This window comes from Rhinolophus sinicus, chromosome 17 (genome assembly GCF_057876585.1).
Source record: "Rhinolophus sinicus isolate RSI-liver-muscle chromosome 17, RSI-T2T, whole genome shotgun sequence".
Lineage (NCBI taxonomy): Eukaryota > Metazoa > Chordata > Mammalia > Chiroptera > Rhinolophidae > Rhinolophus > Rhinolophus sinicus.
The window spans coordinates 21,282,233-21,301,733 of record NC_142517.1 but is presented as its reverse complement, the minus strand read 5'-3'; the positions used below and the strand labels follow the sequence as shown (position 1 = coordinate 21,301,733).

Here is a 19,501-nt window from a genome sequence, read left to right as displayed (position 1 = left end):
TGCACATCAGTGCCTGGAATTCAGACTGTCCTGGAGACTTATTAATGGACATGTGAAACAGATGCTCTCTGGGAATTGCAGACATTTCAAAGGGAATGGGGAGAGTGAAAGAGTAATTTGTATATGTGGGAAATACAGGTGTACTATTAAGGGCCCTGATGTCACTTTTCAAAGTTTGGATTCCAAATGTTGCCCAGTTGATGTTTCAGAGCCTCTGGAGACTCAACAATTGATTAATGCTGGAGATTTCATCGGGGTCATTCTTACTGAGGTCACCTTTCTGTTTGGGGGGTTGAAGAATTGCGTTTTGAGTTTTTGGATCAATGTTGAACTCCTTAGACTGATCAGTTTGAAATTCTTATTTGAATTTTTTGTTTTAGTTGGGCAGAAGATTTTAACTTGTGATGGACCTCTCTCCTGATTGCCATCATCAGTCATATGGTTTGGTCACACCTGGTTTGAGGGCATCTGGAGGCCAGCTTTATGCAGGCCCAAACATTTCTCACATAATCCTGTGGTTGACCTTGAGGGAGCCCTTAGCTCCTGACTGATCTGAAAGCAGTTCTTAAACTTCTCATTTTGTTCCACTAAAGTAGAACTGAAATGTGTTCATATGAGAAAGTCATTTGTGTCCTGGGATACCTTATACATATCCACAGGGAAAAACAATGAAAGTCATTTATTTAAAAAAAAAATTAGTGAATGCTTGTTGTTTTCCCCTGATGCCTAATAACTCTATAATATTTTTAATGCAATTTTGTTGAAAATTTTTTGGTTTATATCTCTCTCCTACTATGTTATATGAAAAAACCTGAGACACCTCCCTACCCCCCACCATGCTCTCCAAAAGGAATATCTAATGCCACTCATATTCTGTATTTAAGATTACCCAAAACGTGCTATCTGAATTTAGTGATGATCCATCCAGATATTTCCTAGTGATGGAAAAACAAAGAAAAAACCTAGTCTTTATCAGCCAGTCCCCTTCAAAAATATCATATCTAAAAAGAGCCTCTGGAGGGCGGCCGGTTAGCTCAGTCGGTTAGAGCACACTGCTCTTAACAACAAGGTTGCAGGCTCGATCCCCACATGGGTCACTGTGAGCTGCACCCCCCACAACTAGATTGAAACAACTACTTGACTTTGATCTGATGGGTCCTGCAAAAACACAGTTAAAAATCAGTTAAAGTTTTAAAAAATAAAGAAAATAAAAAGATCCTTTAATAATTTGTTTACCTGGTAGGTCAAACAGCTGTCCGAATAACTGCTGAGCAGTTCCAGTAAATTGGTACGGCCGCGCTGAACTGATATAATCCCAACCTAAAGATAAGAAACTATATTCTAGGATGTCTGTGTAACCATATAGAACATAGTTATTACTATAATTTGGATTTTCTGAAGTACAGAAACCAGGGGGTTCCCCCTTGCCAGTAACAGCTTCAAAGACTTGCTAGCTTTTTAGATGTTGGAGATGTTTGGGACAAAGGGGGTCTACTGAGATGTAGGAAATTATATCCAGTGTTTATGTTAATCCACTGATATTCCTTCCCAAAGAGGGACCTTTTCATGATAACTCTGGGCTACACAAATATGTGGAAGTAAGAGGGCATGAGAGGGGAAAGAAGCCCCATGCAGAATCCTAGTTCAGCAGGCTTTTGGGGAAGTAACTCAAGTCATCGGCCAGTGAGGATTATAACCGTCAACCTGGACTGTTGGTAGAAAATTCCTGCCCAAATTCTCCATCCTTCCTTCCTCGGTGCTACCAGGACCCTCCAGTCGCTCTTTCACTATAGCGTTCAGACAGTCAGTAGTACGTTTCTTTCTCCACACGGGACTGTGAGCTATTGGAGCCTCTCTCTGACCACAGCCACCCCAGTGACACTCTGAAAGGGTTCATAGGGCTCAGCAATACTCCTATCCAACTGGAGATGGATCCATCAGTTTTCCATTCAAAATCCCAGCAGTGCCTATTTCTTTTGGACATTTAGCTAGTGACGAGACTGAAAAAATCCATACCCTCTACAAGATTTATTAATTACCCATGGCCTGTTATTAAATAAGTATTTTTCATGGTTATACAAGGAAAAAGAAAGTGATAGACATCATTACAATTATTTCGGAATTCTACTTTTTTGAGTAGGGTGGGTTTCATAACCTTATAGTTTTTCCAAGTACTAAAATTTCGTATTCTGAAAGGCTTGTCCTTACTGGAGCAGGATTAACCCTTTTTTTTTTTCAAGAAAAAGTCCAGAAAATGTTTGGAATGTACTTGTGGCTTATGAAAACCAACGGCAGGGAGGTGTTAGAGGGAAGTGCACTGCCCAGTAATGGCAAAATACCAATTCTATTGAAGTTCATTATGACAGCTTTCTCAAAGTGTCTATCATGGACTAGATACAGATAAAGCTCTCATAAACTTCTTTCCCAAACCAGGAAACTCTCGCATCCTTGGGTGGACTGTTTTAATAAAGACTCAGTGAGATTATGGAAAAATGCCTTTGTAGGTCTGAAAATGAGTCTTGCTGCTAATGTAAGCCACGGGTCACTGGTAGATGACTACAAAGAAACATATTTATATCCAGGAAATCCCCAAATATTCAGAATATTTTTGCCTTGATGGTTTTCTCTGGAGCTGCAAATACTGAGGTTGAAACCCATTGGGAAAACCATGCTTCAAATATTCTCTTCAATTTACTCCTGTGGCAATTTAGTCAAACAAACTGCTCGGACGTAATCTATTTGCAGAACCTAGGTGGGGAAATGCCTGCCACATTATATAATTCACCGAGCAGGTTTTGGCTTCCCCTCAGCCAATCCATCTTAAATAGTGGCTAGTGCCCTGCATCTATCTAGCAATACATATGATCAAGCAATTTAGCACAAAAAAAGAAAGGCCTCACAACTTGGCATCCCTTGGACATTAATCTTTGAGAAAACCAAATGGATCCAACTTTTGCCAGAGTTTAATAGCAAAGCTGTCACATTTTACACAAATGAGCCTCGGGTCTGTTAGCGAATGGAAAGAGGATCCCGGGAGGAGCGGAGTGCAGGGGGTGGAGCTGCTGACTGGACCATTTTCAAAGTGGCTCCAGTTTTTAGGGGAGGAGCCGGCATGCTTTGCAAAGCAGGAGAGACGAAGTAGTTAAAAATTATTACTAGCAAGGGGCCGGAACCTTGGGATGTGGGTATATAAGACGGCGCTTCCAGCGTAAAGCCGCCGCTGCTGCTGTGGGGAGAGCCGCGACCAGGGCGCGCGGGCTCAGCCCTTTTATTCGCCAGAGGCCGGGGAGAAGTGCATAGGGGGCCGGCGAGGTCTAACCTGGGGCTGCTGCTTCACCTCTGGGACAGACTGACACGGGGCCACCTAACTTCTGTTCCCTCTCCCTGAAAGTGCATCCGTCGGGTCGTGCGCTCTAGCCCAGCACACCCGCGCGCGGCAGCAGCGCGCCAGGCGCCGAGTCCCGCCAAAGGCGATGCGTGCAGGGGGCCGGGAGGCTGGGCTTGGGCGGCGGGAGTAGGGCCTGCAGGAAGGCAGGGAGGGGCAGGGGTTAGAGCCCCGGCTGCGCGGTGGGCAGAGACCGCCTTTGCTCCACGCAACACACCTGCTGCTGCCGCCGCGCCGCGATGAGCCGCGTGGTCTGGCTGCTGCTGGGCGCCGCGCTGCTCTGCGGCCACGAAGCCTTCTGCCGCCGGGTGGTCAGCGGTGAGTCCGGGGGCCCCCCGCCCGCCGAGCGGACGAGCGGGAGGGAGACTGTGGGCGCGCGAGAGGGGGGCGCGTTGCGAAGCAGCCTGTCCTGGGGTGGAGACTCTCCCGGGGACTGGGAACCTGTGCCGGGAGGAGGCGGGGAGATGGATTGCGCTCTGCTTTCTTCTCCGCCCCCCAAAACACACGTAAAAAAGTTTAAATTTTTTGGAAGTGCTTGATGCAACAGCTGTAAAGCGAGCTCTGCTTCATCCTAACCAACACAGCGTTTTCCAGGAGTAATCGCCACTTTGTAAGAGAGTTGGGCACAGGGCAGGGCCCGGCACCTGCGACAGGGGTGGGGTACCGCGGAGGCAGAGGGAGCGCACAGACAGCAGAGCCGGGGCAAGAATGCCAATCCCTGTTGTCCTGGCTCGACGTCGGTCCCCTCACCGTGTCCCCTCGGAGGATTTCTGACACCAAACCTGTTCGCTGTGGGTCGCTCACCGAACCCCGGGACACCGCCTTTGTTCTCAGGACTGACAAAGAACAGGGGACTGGCCTTTTCTTTGCATATCTCATTCCAAGTTGGGGACCTCTCAGAAAATGAAGTGGGCTCGAGTTGGGCTGAGGTGTACTCGGTGCCGACTGCAGGTTCGTGCACACAATAGGTGCCCAATTAGGTCGGTGGGGTCAGTGCAAGGGAAATGGATCAGAATTGGCAAGCGTCCCAGGGTTAGCTCTGAGTTTTTCTTTTTCGTTGACTTTCACTCTCCTATTGTTGAGCAATTTATGTTTGATTCACCTTTTTTTTTCCCCCCCCACTTTTTGGAAAGATCTCTTAAAAAACATGAAGATTCTCAAAAGCTTAGGATGCATGAATAGAGCCTTACATGAACATTGAGCATAGATATCTACCTTTATTGAAATCTCTTGTGATGCTAATTAAAGTGTTGCCATAAATATTTGTTAAATGTATGTGGGCATGTATTTTAAGTGCGGGAAGTTTTTTCCATGTTCTAAAGCCCAAATTCCTTTTCACATTCTGTACATCTTATAACAGGTGTCACTAGAGGTAGAGATAGATGACAGATGACAGCAACTTAATCAGTAGTGAAGCCAGACCTTTAGAAGCTGGCATATTAAGCTTGATTGTTACTGATTTCCCCTCAGCAGTATGCGTGCGATGTTCTACATCTTCAGAACACAATTCTTAAATGTCTAGTTACCAATCACTATTAACTTTTTGGCCCTCTGCAGACACTGGAATTAAATACATTGTGAAGTGTTATTTGGAAATGCATGCTGCTTACATTTTTGGGAGGGAGAAAATCAGGCAGTTTATAAAATGAAGACTTTACAGTGTCACATGAGGATGTTACAGCAGCCGTACCATTAGTCCCCTTTACCCCTAATATAGCTTTGAAGACAAAGTTCACTCTTTAGAATCATCTGAATGTATGAATTACATGTCTGACTGCCTTTGTGTTTATCAGAATTATTCTTGCAGATGAATGAACAGCAGAGACCAGGCTTTGATTGAGCATAAGGTATTTTTTAAACACATGGAAACACGTCTCTGACTTAAATTGTATCTTTTTGGTAGATTCTTGTTTGTGTGCCTTAAACTTTGCAAGGGAGAAAAAAAAAGACTAAAAATAGTACTTAAAAAATTGTTGGTGCAAGTTTATTCTGTGTCCTATTACTACATAAATTGTTGCAAGCCTTTTACTGTGTTTTCCTATTAAGTATTTATAGGCATCTTGTAGGTGACATCTGGAAAATTTCTAATTAACTGAACATGATCTATTTGATTTAGCGTAAATGATGATGTTTACTTGATATTAAAGCAGTTATGTTTTTTTATGAATAATTTAATTGTCTTTGGCCATAAAAAATTCACATTGACATTTAACCATTATAAATTGATTTGCAATTTTGTCCTTTGAAGACTAATTTTTAAACATACATATTTCAGACATAATCGCAGAGTACAGAGCAGTTTAACTTGGGCATTTTGGAAGTAGTAGGTCTGCTTGATCATTGTTAAGTTTTGAGAGATGCATTAACTTTTTCATGCCACTAGGGACCATTTACCAAAATTCTCAAGTGTCTTTTTGACTGAAACAAGCTCTGTGGGGCCATTAGTATTTTTAGGAATACACCCACAATATGTGGAATACCTTTTCTATGTATTAAATACCAATAAAACTATTTAGTTGTAGAGTAAAGGAATCACTTAACTCAGAAAAGACAGAACATACAAAGACAAAGACAGAACATACAAAATAATCCTTTATAGAAATTCTCTTCCTCTCAGTACTTTAAAAAAAAAGTATTCTAAGATATAAAAAAAAGTACTTTAAGATATTCAGTAAGATACGTTATAATAGTTTGAAATGCATCACCCTTTTAAAAGTTGAGAACATTATGTATAAACAAAGTGAAAATATTTTAACAAGAAATAACATTTCAAACAACTTCATCGTCATAGTCTGCCCTGTAAGATTTAATAGCATCTAGCAGTAATAGAAAAGTATTTTTATAGGTTAGTGGCCATGCTTCTTTTGATACATGAATATGCAACACAAATAAATATATAACCAAGAGGGTAACAATCAGAGAGTCATTAGTGAATTTATGATCCTAAGTTGGAAACTGCTTTTAAGGTCATAGACCTACCTATACTGATTTGTTGCTGAACATAGGTGTGTAGAGAATACCTACGGGGGCTGCAATCATTTAATTTTATGAAGTGACTGGTGGGTAATGACATATTCTTTAGGACAAAGGTAAGAGGATTTTACTAATGGGAATATGGGCACATATGAAAAAGAAGAGTTCAAAATTCAGGTCTTTAATACGGGAAGATATGTTTGAGGAGCTGCACAAATATATTTTTAAAGATTTGAAATGTTTTCAAGTAATGTGTTCTTTTTTTACTTTCTTTTTTTAATTTTAGTGCACAGAGCAGTGATTCCCACCCTGTTTATGCTGCAAAATGGCATTAATTGTATTTCATGGTACCTCCAGATTTCTGCAGAACACTTTAATATGCATTAATTTGAAGTTATGAAAATTGGCAAACATTTTACGTAGGAGACTGGATGATTTAGAGACCTCTCTTTTATTACACAGAATATTGCAAAATCATGGTGGCGTCCAGTAGCCTATAGATTAACATAATAGCGAAGGAGATACAAAAAACTGTTATCCCAGCCTATGGTACTATTCCATGACATCATCAAAAGCATAAAGTGATGACAGTGCAGTTTTCAAAGATGCAATTACTTTAAGTATCTGTTGGGCAAGAAAGGAACAAATTAATCTTATTACTAGTCATTTAATAAGCTGCACATTTATCATAGCCATTAATCCTTAACTGCTGTTTTCCAGCATTTTATGGTTTTGTTTTTATAACTTTTTCCTGAGGATGGCAATATCTACTCCATTATAATGTTAGAAAAGAGGCAGAATTACATAAAGGGGTGCAAAGCGGAAATCCAGCTGATGTGCTCACTCACAGTTTTTACTTTTTACAAGTGTCTCCTGTGCTAGACACTTTGCACACAGGTGGACGGATGTACACAGCTGCCAGAAGAGGTGATTTCTTGCACTGTTTCAACATATTACTGATGATGTAACGTGGCCAGAAAACTTGACTAAAGTAACTCTCCTTGTAATTGGGAGAAAAAAAAATCAGTTTGGGCCTTGTTTGTTTTATCTGGAAAATAAAAGGGCTACATAAAACAATCATTAAGCACGTAGATAGTCTGAAAATCTGAGATCAGTGTTCCAATATTAATCCTGTGTCTAAATGTTCAGTAATAGAAAATTCACATTGTGCTTAGAAACAAACTCTCAAGGCACAACCCCTTGTATGTATTGGTCACCCAGTAATCAATAACGGGTCAATGCTAATAACTACAACATAGAAAACATGAATAATGTATATATCTGTCAATCCCTTTACACCTGAAGTCTTTCACCTTAGAAAAATATTATATTTGGGACATATATGGAGGCAGCATAAAAATCGGGGTAAACTCATGAATTGTAGAGGCAGATGGCCTGCTTCTAAACCCCAACTTTATGAGCAGGGTGACTTTGGGCAAATTATTTAATTTTTCTATGGCCACCTTTATTTTCAAAATAGGATGAGAGCTTCTGCAGCACAGGGTTGGTTGCAGGAGGGTTAAAGGGGTTTGAACACAGTCGGGGGGGGGAGGGGTTGTGTCATCACCAGGGGTGGATGCCAGGATGTCTGAGAGGGAACTCAGCACTGCAAGCCCTGTGCCTGAAGCTGAAGCCACCTAGAGGGAAACACTTATCTATTTATTTATTTATTTATTTATTTATTTATTTATTTATTTATTTATTTATTTATTTATAGCTGAACAGTCTGTATCAGCAGGAGAGAGCATCTTTTCCCAATTTACCCAAAGGCCTGGATTGTGCTAGCAGTGAGACCTTGCACACTAAACTATTGATAAATGTCAGGCTATTATTATTTTCATTATTTCTTTAAAACTCAAAGTCACTCTCACTTTTTAGGTAAGAAAACAGGCCAGGAAATTTTAAGTAACGTCCCCAGTGTACCCACAGTTCAAGTATTGCTCTGGGATGCCATGCCAGTACTTATTCGTTGAATGCTTGAAATCTTAAATCACACAGTTACTTGGCTTACCATTTGTTATTTAGATCTCAATTTTAAATCTTAGGATTAAAAAAAAAAAAAAGTCTCATTCCCTTGTCAGGAAGCTTGTGGTATTTCCTAGCTGGAGAGGTCGGGCTTGCAGCTGCCACCACCATCCATAAAATGACCCGACACTGTAATTTGGGTTTTGTTTACCAATTTAGGAAAATGGATTCCAGCACAATCTTAATAGTGTAGTATACATCTAATTGCATTATAAAATCTCTGTTCCAAAAAGAAAGTTTATTATGACAAAACGTTTTTTTATAAAGGAAAATTCTTAAGAAGTGGGTGTAACATTGAACACTGACAGCAGAACACGAGATCAATAACATTCCCTTTCTTTCCAGTTCAGTAGTGTTGGCATTGCCATCAGAGTTCATGTTACACTGTATACTGTAGCATCCGCATACTTACCAGTGTGATTTTGAGGGGAGTAAGAGAGAATTAGGAAAAACAAATTACTCTGTGGTATTCTAGCAAAATGCTCCAAGTCCAGTCAGTCTGGTTTGGGTTTATCATGTAGACCCTTTTTTGTACAACCTTTTCTTTGCAACCTAAGGATAGACCATAATTGAACAATAGGAATTCATAAAATGTCTTCTACATTTTGACTGAAAAACTGATATAAATTCAAGCTTCTTTATATTCATAATGTATGTTTATAGTGTGAGGTGTAGGATAAATGTTATTACTTTCTTAACTGAGGACTCAACTGTCAGAAAGTTAATAAATATAAGCAAAATACAACCAAATCATAGATCCCTTCTATTCAGGAAGAAAAAAGTAAACTACATTTATGAGTTTGGCCCCACTTTTACACCATTGTCAAAAGCATTTAAAACTCAGCCAATATTTAGCTCTAAAGGAGTTTTAATGACTAAGAAAAGAGACAAAACCATATAGTCATAGAAATGGTAGCAGAATCTTAGCTGTGACATTGATAGGACTGTTTATTTCAATAGGCAACACTGAGAAGTATCTCTAAATAAAAGTTCATGTGTATATAGTTGTGTGCGTGTGTGTGTGTGTGTGTGTGTGTGTGTGTGTGTATGTTTGAAACCAATAGGTGTAGGCTCCTAGGTGGAAGGTCTTTTCTCTGTCTTGTAAATAAGCCAACAATCAAAGGACGTTTCTCACTCCAGGTGGTAGGTAACATTTAATAAATTATTTTTAGACAGTGTCGAGGGAGCCTTCATGTAATAAAAACTGTTATATGGTTATCTGAATATTTACCTGCATATTTTATGGTAAGTAGAATAGTAGATGGAAGATTAGATGTAGTAGGTGGAAGTAGATACACTAATTGAAGATTAGGATTCTCATATTTCAAAATAGTTGATGGATGATTTTATCTGAATATGTTATTTAAAAGTAGGAGAAAAGGAAATTCTCCCTGTGGACTCACAGAATAAGAAGGGAGATAATCATAATGGTTCTCTAGGAAGATTAGCCTTTAGAGAAGTGGGAAAAGTTGCTTCCAGAAGATCCATATTAATGGAACTTTTCTGGGAATTAGGGCAACATTTGTTTCCCAGCTGTTGGAGTTCCACTGCAATTATAGTCAAATGGGACTAGCTAAAATGACAGTGAGCAGTTCAATAACTTCCTCTTTCGCTGGTTTTGCTGCAACTTGGACCAAATTTGCACAATAAGGTGGAAATAAGTATTGAAAAACAGTTGGATGGAAAGAAATTCAGTGTCAGCTTTAACTGAATACACACCCACACACCCACACACACACACACACAAGAAAGATACCAAAAAATGTATACACATTTTAAGAAAGCAAAAAACTATATTAAAATAGTAATAATAAAAGATGAATACAATTCACATTTGACTTCTGCAATTACAAGAGGTGCTTAAAGTGGTTACCATCAGCATAATTTTAATACAGTTTTTTTCCTTTCTTAAAATGTGTATGCATTTTTTTTTGGCAGCCTCTGTATATACATGCCATAAAAACCTGCAATGTATCCATAATTTCCTTGCTATCCATAATTTCCTGAAAACTGCCTTGCTAGAGCTGAACTGCTAGTGACTTTTCCATTCAAAATCTGTGGACACAGCTGATATTCAGTCAATACACTTTGGAGTTAATATCTATCTGAAGTTGGTAATTGGCCACTGTCCTGACCCTCTGAGAGTCTCCCTGCAGTGCAGCCACCACAGTCTCCACACGCTGACCCAGGACCCCTGCACCACTCCATCACCCACAGCCATGGCGAGTGTCAAGGCTGGCTATCGTCCAGGGGCTGTGAAGTATTTGCTGTTAATTATTTTAAATGTAATCCCTGTCTGTGGATTTTTCTTTTATTATTATCATTTCTCGACAGACTAACCTTTATCTACAGATTAAAATTGCTAATACCTAATAGTGGTATTAGGAATTTCCTCATGACACTTAAAGCCGTTGTGCATTTAATTAGAAGTGCTATTTTCATTTTATAAACAAGTTCATTCTCATCATCGTTTTTGTATCCTAACCATAAATAATACATCTGTGTTGCATTCATTTTTTAATGTATCAAAAATAATGAATAGAGACTTTTAGCATATAAATCGTACCTATGTATCCTCTGATGGCATTGTTACAGAAATCGTTTTTACTTATTAAAACTTCTAGCTAAATTTTTTTTTCTTTTTAATTTGAATTTTTGACATCTTGCAAAATAATCTTGTCGGACAAGTTGAATATTTTAAAAGTGCTAGAACCAAATCCAAGTCTCAGAGTTCTTGAAGTGAAAAACTAAACAAGTTGAAAACTTAAGGGAATGCAGTTGAGGTATTTTGAGACTTAGAAATATGTACAAGACATAGAAGATGAAAATGGAAACAGAGCTTGATTTAAAACTACAGGCATAAAAATCATTAGGCTTAGTGGCATTCTTAGAATATTACCAGAAACAATTATTTTAAATAAGGAAGGCATCACAAAACCTAATAATAAATTAGAAGAAATTTAAAAAAATAATAATAATAATTGTATGAGAATCAACCATTGAGACTTCCATAATCATCTCTCAAGGATTGTTTATTTCAGACGGATTTGTCCATTTGAAATCGCTTTAGTTCTAGTTTCATGTTTTCATTCATACTAGAGTGTTATTTTTCGTTAACAATTGGTTGGGACAGTCTATAAATTTGTTCATATTATTCAGTATGTTGCTCCTGGGGCTAAATCACAGTTGATGAGACAGAGAGGACAGCTGTTTTACTTGCATTGCTGGAACTGCCATTTTATTAGTTGGCTGTTTTCAGCTTGTGTCAAGTTATTGAATGCCTGTCATTCAAACACCATTGTGAGGTCAATGACCTTGCACTGATTTCTGCTCCCTCCTGCCTCTGAGTGTCATCATAGGTCATTACTTGCTGGTTCTGGGGGAGGATGGATGGGATACCAAGACTGGCTCAGTGTGGTGTACTATAATTAAGAGTACAGGCCTTGAATGCTTTAACTTTTAGCTAGTGTTTATGTCCAGGAACACCCCAGCCCTCCACTACTGACCAATGTTCCCGATTGGCTACAAAATTAAATACATAGTGAAGAAAGCCATCATGCGGATGAAGCATGCAGATGAATCCTACCTAAGAAAGCAGTAAAGCTGTGCCTTAATTTCTTAGGATAAAGTAATTTAACTTAATTTCACATAAAATAGTAAGATAGTGTGTATTCCAGGGCTAAAGCTGAGCTGAAATCAGGGAAAGACTAGTGGAGGCAATGGACAGCAGGTTGAAAATAAGGAATAGTGACAGAGAGGGGTTCGTGGGAGCAGAGATCAGAGGTGAACCAGAGAATCTAATGGAAAACAAAACAGCTCGACCATTCAGCACATTGTCTCCATAATCTTGGCATACATGTTTGGTGGTAAATGGAGGAAGGTGTAAACAGTAGAACAATAGGAATTCTATTCCTATGCACTGTAAATCCCTCATATATATAGTTTCATTATGATCTGATATGATCATGCATATTTGTTGTTATATTACAAATAATCAGGAAAATTCATTCTGCCTAATATAGGGGTATGTGGAATTCAATTATGAGAGTTTTTTTTTGTTCTTTTAATCAGACTTTTTGTTTTGTTGCTTATGTATTTAAGTCTTCATGTTTTTTTGTTTTTTTGTTTGTTTGTTTGTTTTTTGTTTTAGGCCAAAAGGTGTGTTTTGCTGACTTCAAGCACCCCTGCTACAAAATGGCCTACTTCCAGGAACTGTCCAGCCGAGTGAGCTTTCAGGAGGCACGCCTGGCTTGTGAGAGTGAGGGCGGAGCCCTTCTCAGCCTTGAGAATGAAGCAGAGCAGAAGTTGATAGAAAGCATGTTACAAAACCTGACGAAACCAGGAACAGGGATTTCTGATGGTGATTTCTGGATAGGGCTTTGGAGAAATGGAGAGGGGCCTGCATCTGGGGCCTGCCCAGATCTCTACCAGTGGTCTGATGGAAGCAGTTCCCAGTACCGGTGAGTAGGGTCCTGAAGAGGCGAATGTGCTCTGGGGAACTTGGGAGGGCAAAGGGAGGTTTCTGTTACCTGTAGAGGATGGCAGCATAGAAGGAGCAAAATAACCTAGGTGTGTATTTGCTGCTCTGTATTTGCAGAAACTGGTATACTGATGAACCTTCCTGTGGAAGTGAGAAGTGCGTTGTGATGTATCATCAACCAACAGCCAATCCTGGCCTTGGGGGCCCCTACCTTTACCAGTGGAATGACGACAGGTGCAACATGAAGCACAATTACATCTGCAAGTACGAACCAGGTAGGAAGTATTGTAAGTTGGTACAGCAGATTTTGTGCACATTTGCTTATATCGAGTTTTAGCTTCAGGATTCGCTACCTTTGCTCTTTTGTTTTTCTGCTCTGAAACACGAATCACTTTGCAGCTTGTCCTATCGCTCTGTGTACTGAAGCACATGGTATTCTATAGAACAAACTACCTGATGAGTTAAATAGAAGTAGAGTAACTAGAAACTATAGAAACGAGAGTAACTAGAAATAGAAACTACAGTCACTAGAAATAGAACTAGGGAGTAACTAGAAGCATCTGGAGAGGTGTCTTTAAGAGAACATAGTCATTTCTAATCTTAAGGTCAAATTGTGCCTTTGTAAATATATTTTATGAAAAATAAATTTATTTTAAAATATTTAAAATATTTAGCATAATGTGTGTGAAGTAGGTATACGTAACCTTGGAACCTGTAGCTTTACATGTCTGAGCAACAGTTCTTGAGGGTCTTATCTGGGGAATTTAAGGGAACAAAGGACCTTTCTCCTGGAACATTAGCTTATTATGTCATGGATACTTGGCACATGCTCCTCAGTGAATGTCAGAACTGTCATAGCTCATTGAACCATAGTTAAACAAAGTAGAGGTGTTCGCCATGTTCTTCCCGTGATCCTCATCTTTTGAAGTGTTCCGCCTTAATCAGCTTTCCTTGAAGTCTCCAACTTGTGGCCATTTGCAGCGAATGGAAAGGTTGCATCGACCTGAATTACACCAGTGTGGTTTCCTGTGGAAATAGTAAATTTGAATTACCTTGAATAAGACAGCTGAACTGAATTGATATTTGACCAAAAGAGAGACTAATCAAACTATGTACACTCATTTTTAAAAATCATTTAAGAAAGTCGTATTAGATACTTAGGCTTTGGGATTTTTTTTTTTTTTTCTCTGTTTGTCTCCTTGGTGTTTGGAAGTATCATTTTAACTCTTCTGAGAGGCTTGACCTCATATGTTCATGGAAGGCAATTATAATCAAGTACTGCTGTTTCCATTATTCTCTTGAAATTACATGATTCCATTTCTCATAAAGCACAAGGGATTATTTGGATTAGATTTACTCTTTCTCATGTTTATCCTGCTCTTGAGTATATTAGCCAACTTTCTATATCCCTGGTGAGTTTATTCTTTAAACTCCTCAGTTGCTAAATCCATTATTACCGTCCTAGAAGCCTTTACAAAGCTCTTGTGTTCTTTGTCTGTTTTTTTTCTTAGAAAAATATAAAGTTGACATTCTCTGGTAGTTTAAATTTACAACAGTATGTACTGGAAACTACTAAATGAAACAAAGTATATTATAGAATCTTCTTAATATAATATTATCTTCTTTCTTCCAGCTTTTAGATGAACTATTTGACCCTAAGTACATTTGTTTATTTTATTTTATTTTTTTGCCTTCAGTTACCACATTATTCAGGACGGTATTAACTCCGGGATCTTCTTGACTTGTTTTGTATTAGGTAATCTAGGTTTGTTTACTAATGGAATAGCGTTGTAGACATAAAATTATTTTTTCCTTCATCCTCTATATTCTACCTAAATCTTCAAACGTCTATACTTTGTGAACAATATTCTTCTGTGTATTTATTGTTTTTGAAGCACATGCGCAGTTTTACAGTTGGTCTTATTAATGTACTTAGAGTTTTTATTCTTTGATTTACTTTAAATATTTTCAATTTCAACTATTTATTTTCTGTTTAGTTAACCTTCCTTGAGCTTAGTGTTTTATTTATGAGAGATATTGGTTTGATTAAATTCCTTTCTTATGGAGTCATTGCTTTTCAGTGATGAGTGGTTAGCTTTTTAGTGGTGAGGGAGTTGGAGGATTAAACAGTGGGACTAATTAAAATTTACAAATTATAACACTAATTATTTTGAACTCTATTCTCCAACTATACCAGAACTACTGTGGGATTTGAACTTAGTCTCAGTTTTCTGCTCCAACACACCATCTAATAGGATGACTAATGATATTCAGACTGGTAAAAATTTAACCTAGCTATGCAGAAACTGAACAATTCACTTCTGACTTTGCACACTCTCTTCCATACCATTTTATGTTGTTGTCCTGTGAATTGCATATCTATTCTTTAGGTCTACCAATGTTATTTTTATGGGGATACATCTGAATCTAATTTTTGTGTTTATTAAAATTGCACTATACACTCTTGTTCTTAGGCATTATAAAATAGTGTCTATGGGATTATGTTTCTAAAAGTTTGTCACTTAGCAATTGCATTAACTTAAATTTTATTAAAGTTGTTTTTAAAATAATCAGTTCTATGTTGATAAATTACATAGTATCTGTGTTATTTGTTCAGCAAATAACCAGCTGAGTGTAGGCATAGAGGACGTAAGTTCTGTGGGAGAATGAGTGTAGGTGGGGTAGGGCTGTATCTGAAACCTCGAGGGGCTGTAAGAGTATCAGGGTGAAATACGTAGACCAGAATAATAAGTACCATTACAGGTTGGTATATGATTAAACTTCCAATGAATAGAGACAATGTGGCCAAATTAGAGAAGTAAACATTACATTACAAATGATTTACTCTTCTAAAAGTAATATAAGATGCTGCATGTGTTTTTTCTTTTCCATCACTTGAGAAAACTAAACAAGAAATTATATTTTGGGGACAAATGAAAACAAATTTAGAGGGCATTTTCATACTAATTCAATTTCCATTCAATGAGCTATTAATTTAACAAATAGAAGCTAGAAACAAAACAAAACAAAACAAAATGAGGTGACAGAGCCATACCAGATCCTGGTAGGGTATTTCAACATTTGTAAGGGCATGTCAATGAAAGAGATCTCACCTCATAAAACCAGGAAAAGAAATAACTCACAAGCCTAAATTTATTATTATCTTTTAAAGAGGTAAACACTGTTGGAAAGCAAAACTAAGGATGGCATTGTTTGCATAGTACAGAAACGTGCTTTAGAACATTATTACTTGAATCATTAATTCCAAGTGCAATCCATATACTGTCTTCTGCTGATAATATTTTTATGAGGAGAAACCTAAATATTGCACTGATATGAGCAACAAAGTCATCTTTGCTTGTCATTGAATTCTAGTTAGTTGCTCACATTCTTATGACCACCGATTCTTGCTTATCTTTGCCTAGCGTTGTGCCTGCTTTGTCATTATGGCCTGTAGCAGGCTGTCATCAGCATAGACATGCTTTTGATTGCTAAATGCAGTTTTGGGTCACAAGGATTCACCCCGTGGATCCTTGACTTAAAGATAATTAAATGTTTCTAGTTAGATAATTTCATGTAAGTTTAAATTCAAAATATTGCTTCTTGCTGTAAATTGTGCAGAAGTCAAAACTCTGATGTTTAAATGGTTTCGTAATATAAACTTTTATTTTCATCTGTTTGCATTTCTCTTATCATTACCAATGATGCCTGTACTTATTATCTGCAGAGATTAACCCAACAGCTCCTGGAGAAAAGACTTATTTTACAAACCAACCAGGAGACACCCATCAAAACGTGGTTGTTACTGAAGCAGGTAATTTGCTCCTGTGACTTTATCTCCTCTGTCAAGAACAAAAGCTGTACATGTAAACTCTGCTTCAAGTTGGCCCACCTTTTCTTGTTGCTTGGTGAAGTGGTGCACTGAATATTAAACTTCCAGTGAATGGGCCTATGGATATTTACTTTTGAACTAGGTTAGAACATATGGGGTGAAGCAAGTTGTTAAATAGAAGAACCTATTTTTGTTTTCTTCTCATTTTCACTTCAAGTGGAAGCATCTAGTACTAAACTAAATAATCCCCATTAAAACCTGAATCTACAAGGAGCTTCCCCAACAACAGGTAGGCGTTATGCTGTCAGTTGGGACATTCAGTGGCCTTCAAACAGTGGTGTGCTGCTAAGTGTTTAAGGCTCGGCTACGGTGAGGTAGGTATAAAATAAAAAGCCTGATTTGTAGACTTTGCAGTTTTCTGTGGTATAAGAACTCCCTGGATGATTCCAAGCTACCAAAGTGACATCACTGAAAAGCAGGGTGGGAAAAATGCATACAGTGAGCTCTCAAGCCAGCTGCCTCTAGCACACCACTGTCTGCAAAAGAAATAATGAAATCCCGATGCAAATTGCATGTTAGTCAGAAATCATGGCCCTATGCCAGTTGGACATAACTGTTTTATCTGAGAGCTTTGTGAAGATTGAGCCAAAGACCTAGAGTCTCAAAATCTTTCCGCCGGTGGTCCAAAATCCATGAAAGAGTAGGAAATGCGTTCTCTTTTTCTTGACTATTATGTATAAGGGATTGCGATGGTATTTTGAAAAGGAAAGAGAATCGTGAATTTTTAAAATCCTGAAATCATCTACTGGAAGATCAAAAGTAGGCGAAAACAGCAAATTATTCCCCAAATACCCCATCACTGAACTGTAGTTAATTCTTTTTCTGTTAAGAAAGGAATTGATGTGCAGCTATATGGATAGTTTGGTCTAAGTTCAGTCCACTTTGGCCAGAATTATTTACATTAATAATGATGATGGCTTTTGATTTGCTAGGTAGCTGCATAGTTTTCAATTTACTTTTCTTGTATGGATATGATATTAAAACTTAGCACTTCTCACTTTTCAGGTGCCTGATTTTAAAACCTAAAAACAGGTTTTAAACATCTAGAACATCTAGAACATCTAAACCTAATTAAAGATAGCAGTAAATCATTACATTAGGAATATTTTCCCTCTTATGACATTTAAAAAAATGTTTAATAACATAATTTTAAGCTGTATTGAACTTCAGTTTTTTATTTTACCAAGATACCCAACATTATCAAATGTTGGAACAGGATTTAAAAATGATTCATTTTAGAATTTAATTAAGATCAAGTCTTCATGACTCTAGAGTCTTGTGTCTCTGGGTTATGACTGTATAATCAGTTAATATTTACATATTTTGCTTTAATCCCAGGGTGTCTTGCATATCATCGTGGCACTGAACTTACTGGTTAGGATAATGTCATATCAAATAAATCAACAGTTATTTTAATAATGATTATTATTTTTTTTAATAATCAGTGCTTGTTTCTCTAAGAACTGAAAAGGATTAATGAAGTGAGATAGCTAAGATTATTAATACATTATGGAAACTAGCTGCTATCTGATTTGCAGATTTCATAATAATTCTGGAAATATGGACTTGGAATTAGAGCGTGGCAACCAGTACAATATGATTTTATTTTCTATTTTTAATAAACATGAATATATTATTAGGTTATTCAGCATCTAGGGAAGAACCTTGCTTAGAATCTATTTATTGATAATAGTTCTATTTTACCTTAAGTTTTTGGACAATTTTTGTACAATTTTGGTGTTAGAATCCTGACTCCATTGTCTTTTTACGCTAAGATTGTTTTCCTTTTGTAGGCATAATTCCCAATCTAATTTATGTTGTTATACCAACAATCCCACTGCTCTTATTGATATTGGTTGCTTTCGGGACCTGCTGTTTCCAGATGCTGCATAAAAGGTAAATAATTCATATACGTAGAGAGACACCTTGAAAAGTTTTAGATAAGTTTTCAGAACTCTTTAAAAATGTTAGTACAAAATTCTATTTTTAATTTGCCTGAAGAAAGTTCTGATTTTTTGTTACCTGTCAGGACAAATCCAGTCTATACAATCTAATAAGATATACCTTTTTAGAGGATTCATGCATTATCTCATTTAATCCCCACAGCCAAATGAAGTAGGTACCCTTGTGTTTCTGTTTTTCGATTGGGGAGATGGTTGCCTAGATGGGTGTCCCAATTTGCCTGGGTCTCATACCTAGTGTGTGTGGTGGATCTGAAATTCAGATGCTTGTAAGCCTACAACATACATAACTGTATTATACTGTCTCTTGTTTATTAAGGATAAGCAGTGCTAAGCCTTTTTAATCTTGACCTCAAGTTGTATGCATGACTTGAGTTGTGCAGGTGTACTTTGTAGTACCTTTTCAAAATTTCAAGTCATAGCTTTCTGTTTGATTTCAAAAGGATCTTGTAAGTATAGGAAATACAGGACAGCGGTAAAACTAGGTCACTTTTTAGTAGGCATCTTGAAATAAAGTAATGTATCTTCACAGCAGGTTTCTTGGGAGTATTCTTTTACATCTATTGCCCCATACCCTTGACTTACAGGTAAAAGATGTCCATCTGTGTCCAGTTGTCAATTAAATTAAAATAATTAATCTATGAAATATAAATATGTATCAAATGAAAAGACGCTGGGTTTGAATAAGAGCATGTTTGCTAGAATAAATTGGACATCTTTGCCTGAGCATTTCCACTGGAAACTGATCAAGGGAATGCCTCCATTATGGAGGGGCCTGCAAATAA

General features: G+C 37.8%; 1 protein-coding gene across 5 annotated transcripts in view; it reads left to right on the top strand.

Annotated features, from left to right (window-relative positions):
* Positions 1 to 19,501, top strand: part of CHODL (chondrolectin) — a 237,247-nt gene that overhangs the window by 214,130 nt on the left and 3,616 nt on the right. For 3 of the 5 annotated variants that reach the window (XM_088794174.1, XM_088794175.1, XM_074326602.2), the window contains 4 exons: positions 12,534 to 12,843; positions 12,981 to 13,138; positions 16,591 to 16,677; positions 18,549 to 18,651. In XM_088794174.1, coding sequence (XP_088650300.1) covers positions 12,534 to 12,843; positions 12,981 to 13,138; positions 16,591 to 16,677; positions 18,549 to 18,651 — 658 coding nt within the window. Of the gene's footprint in view, positions 1 to 3,202; positions 3,704 to 12,533; positions 12,844 to 12,980; positions 13,139 to 16,590; positions 16,678 to 18,548; positions 18,652 to 19,501 lie in introns of those variants that run through there. The other 2 variants (XM_074326616.2, XM_019731926.3) reach the window with 2 other exon arrangements.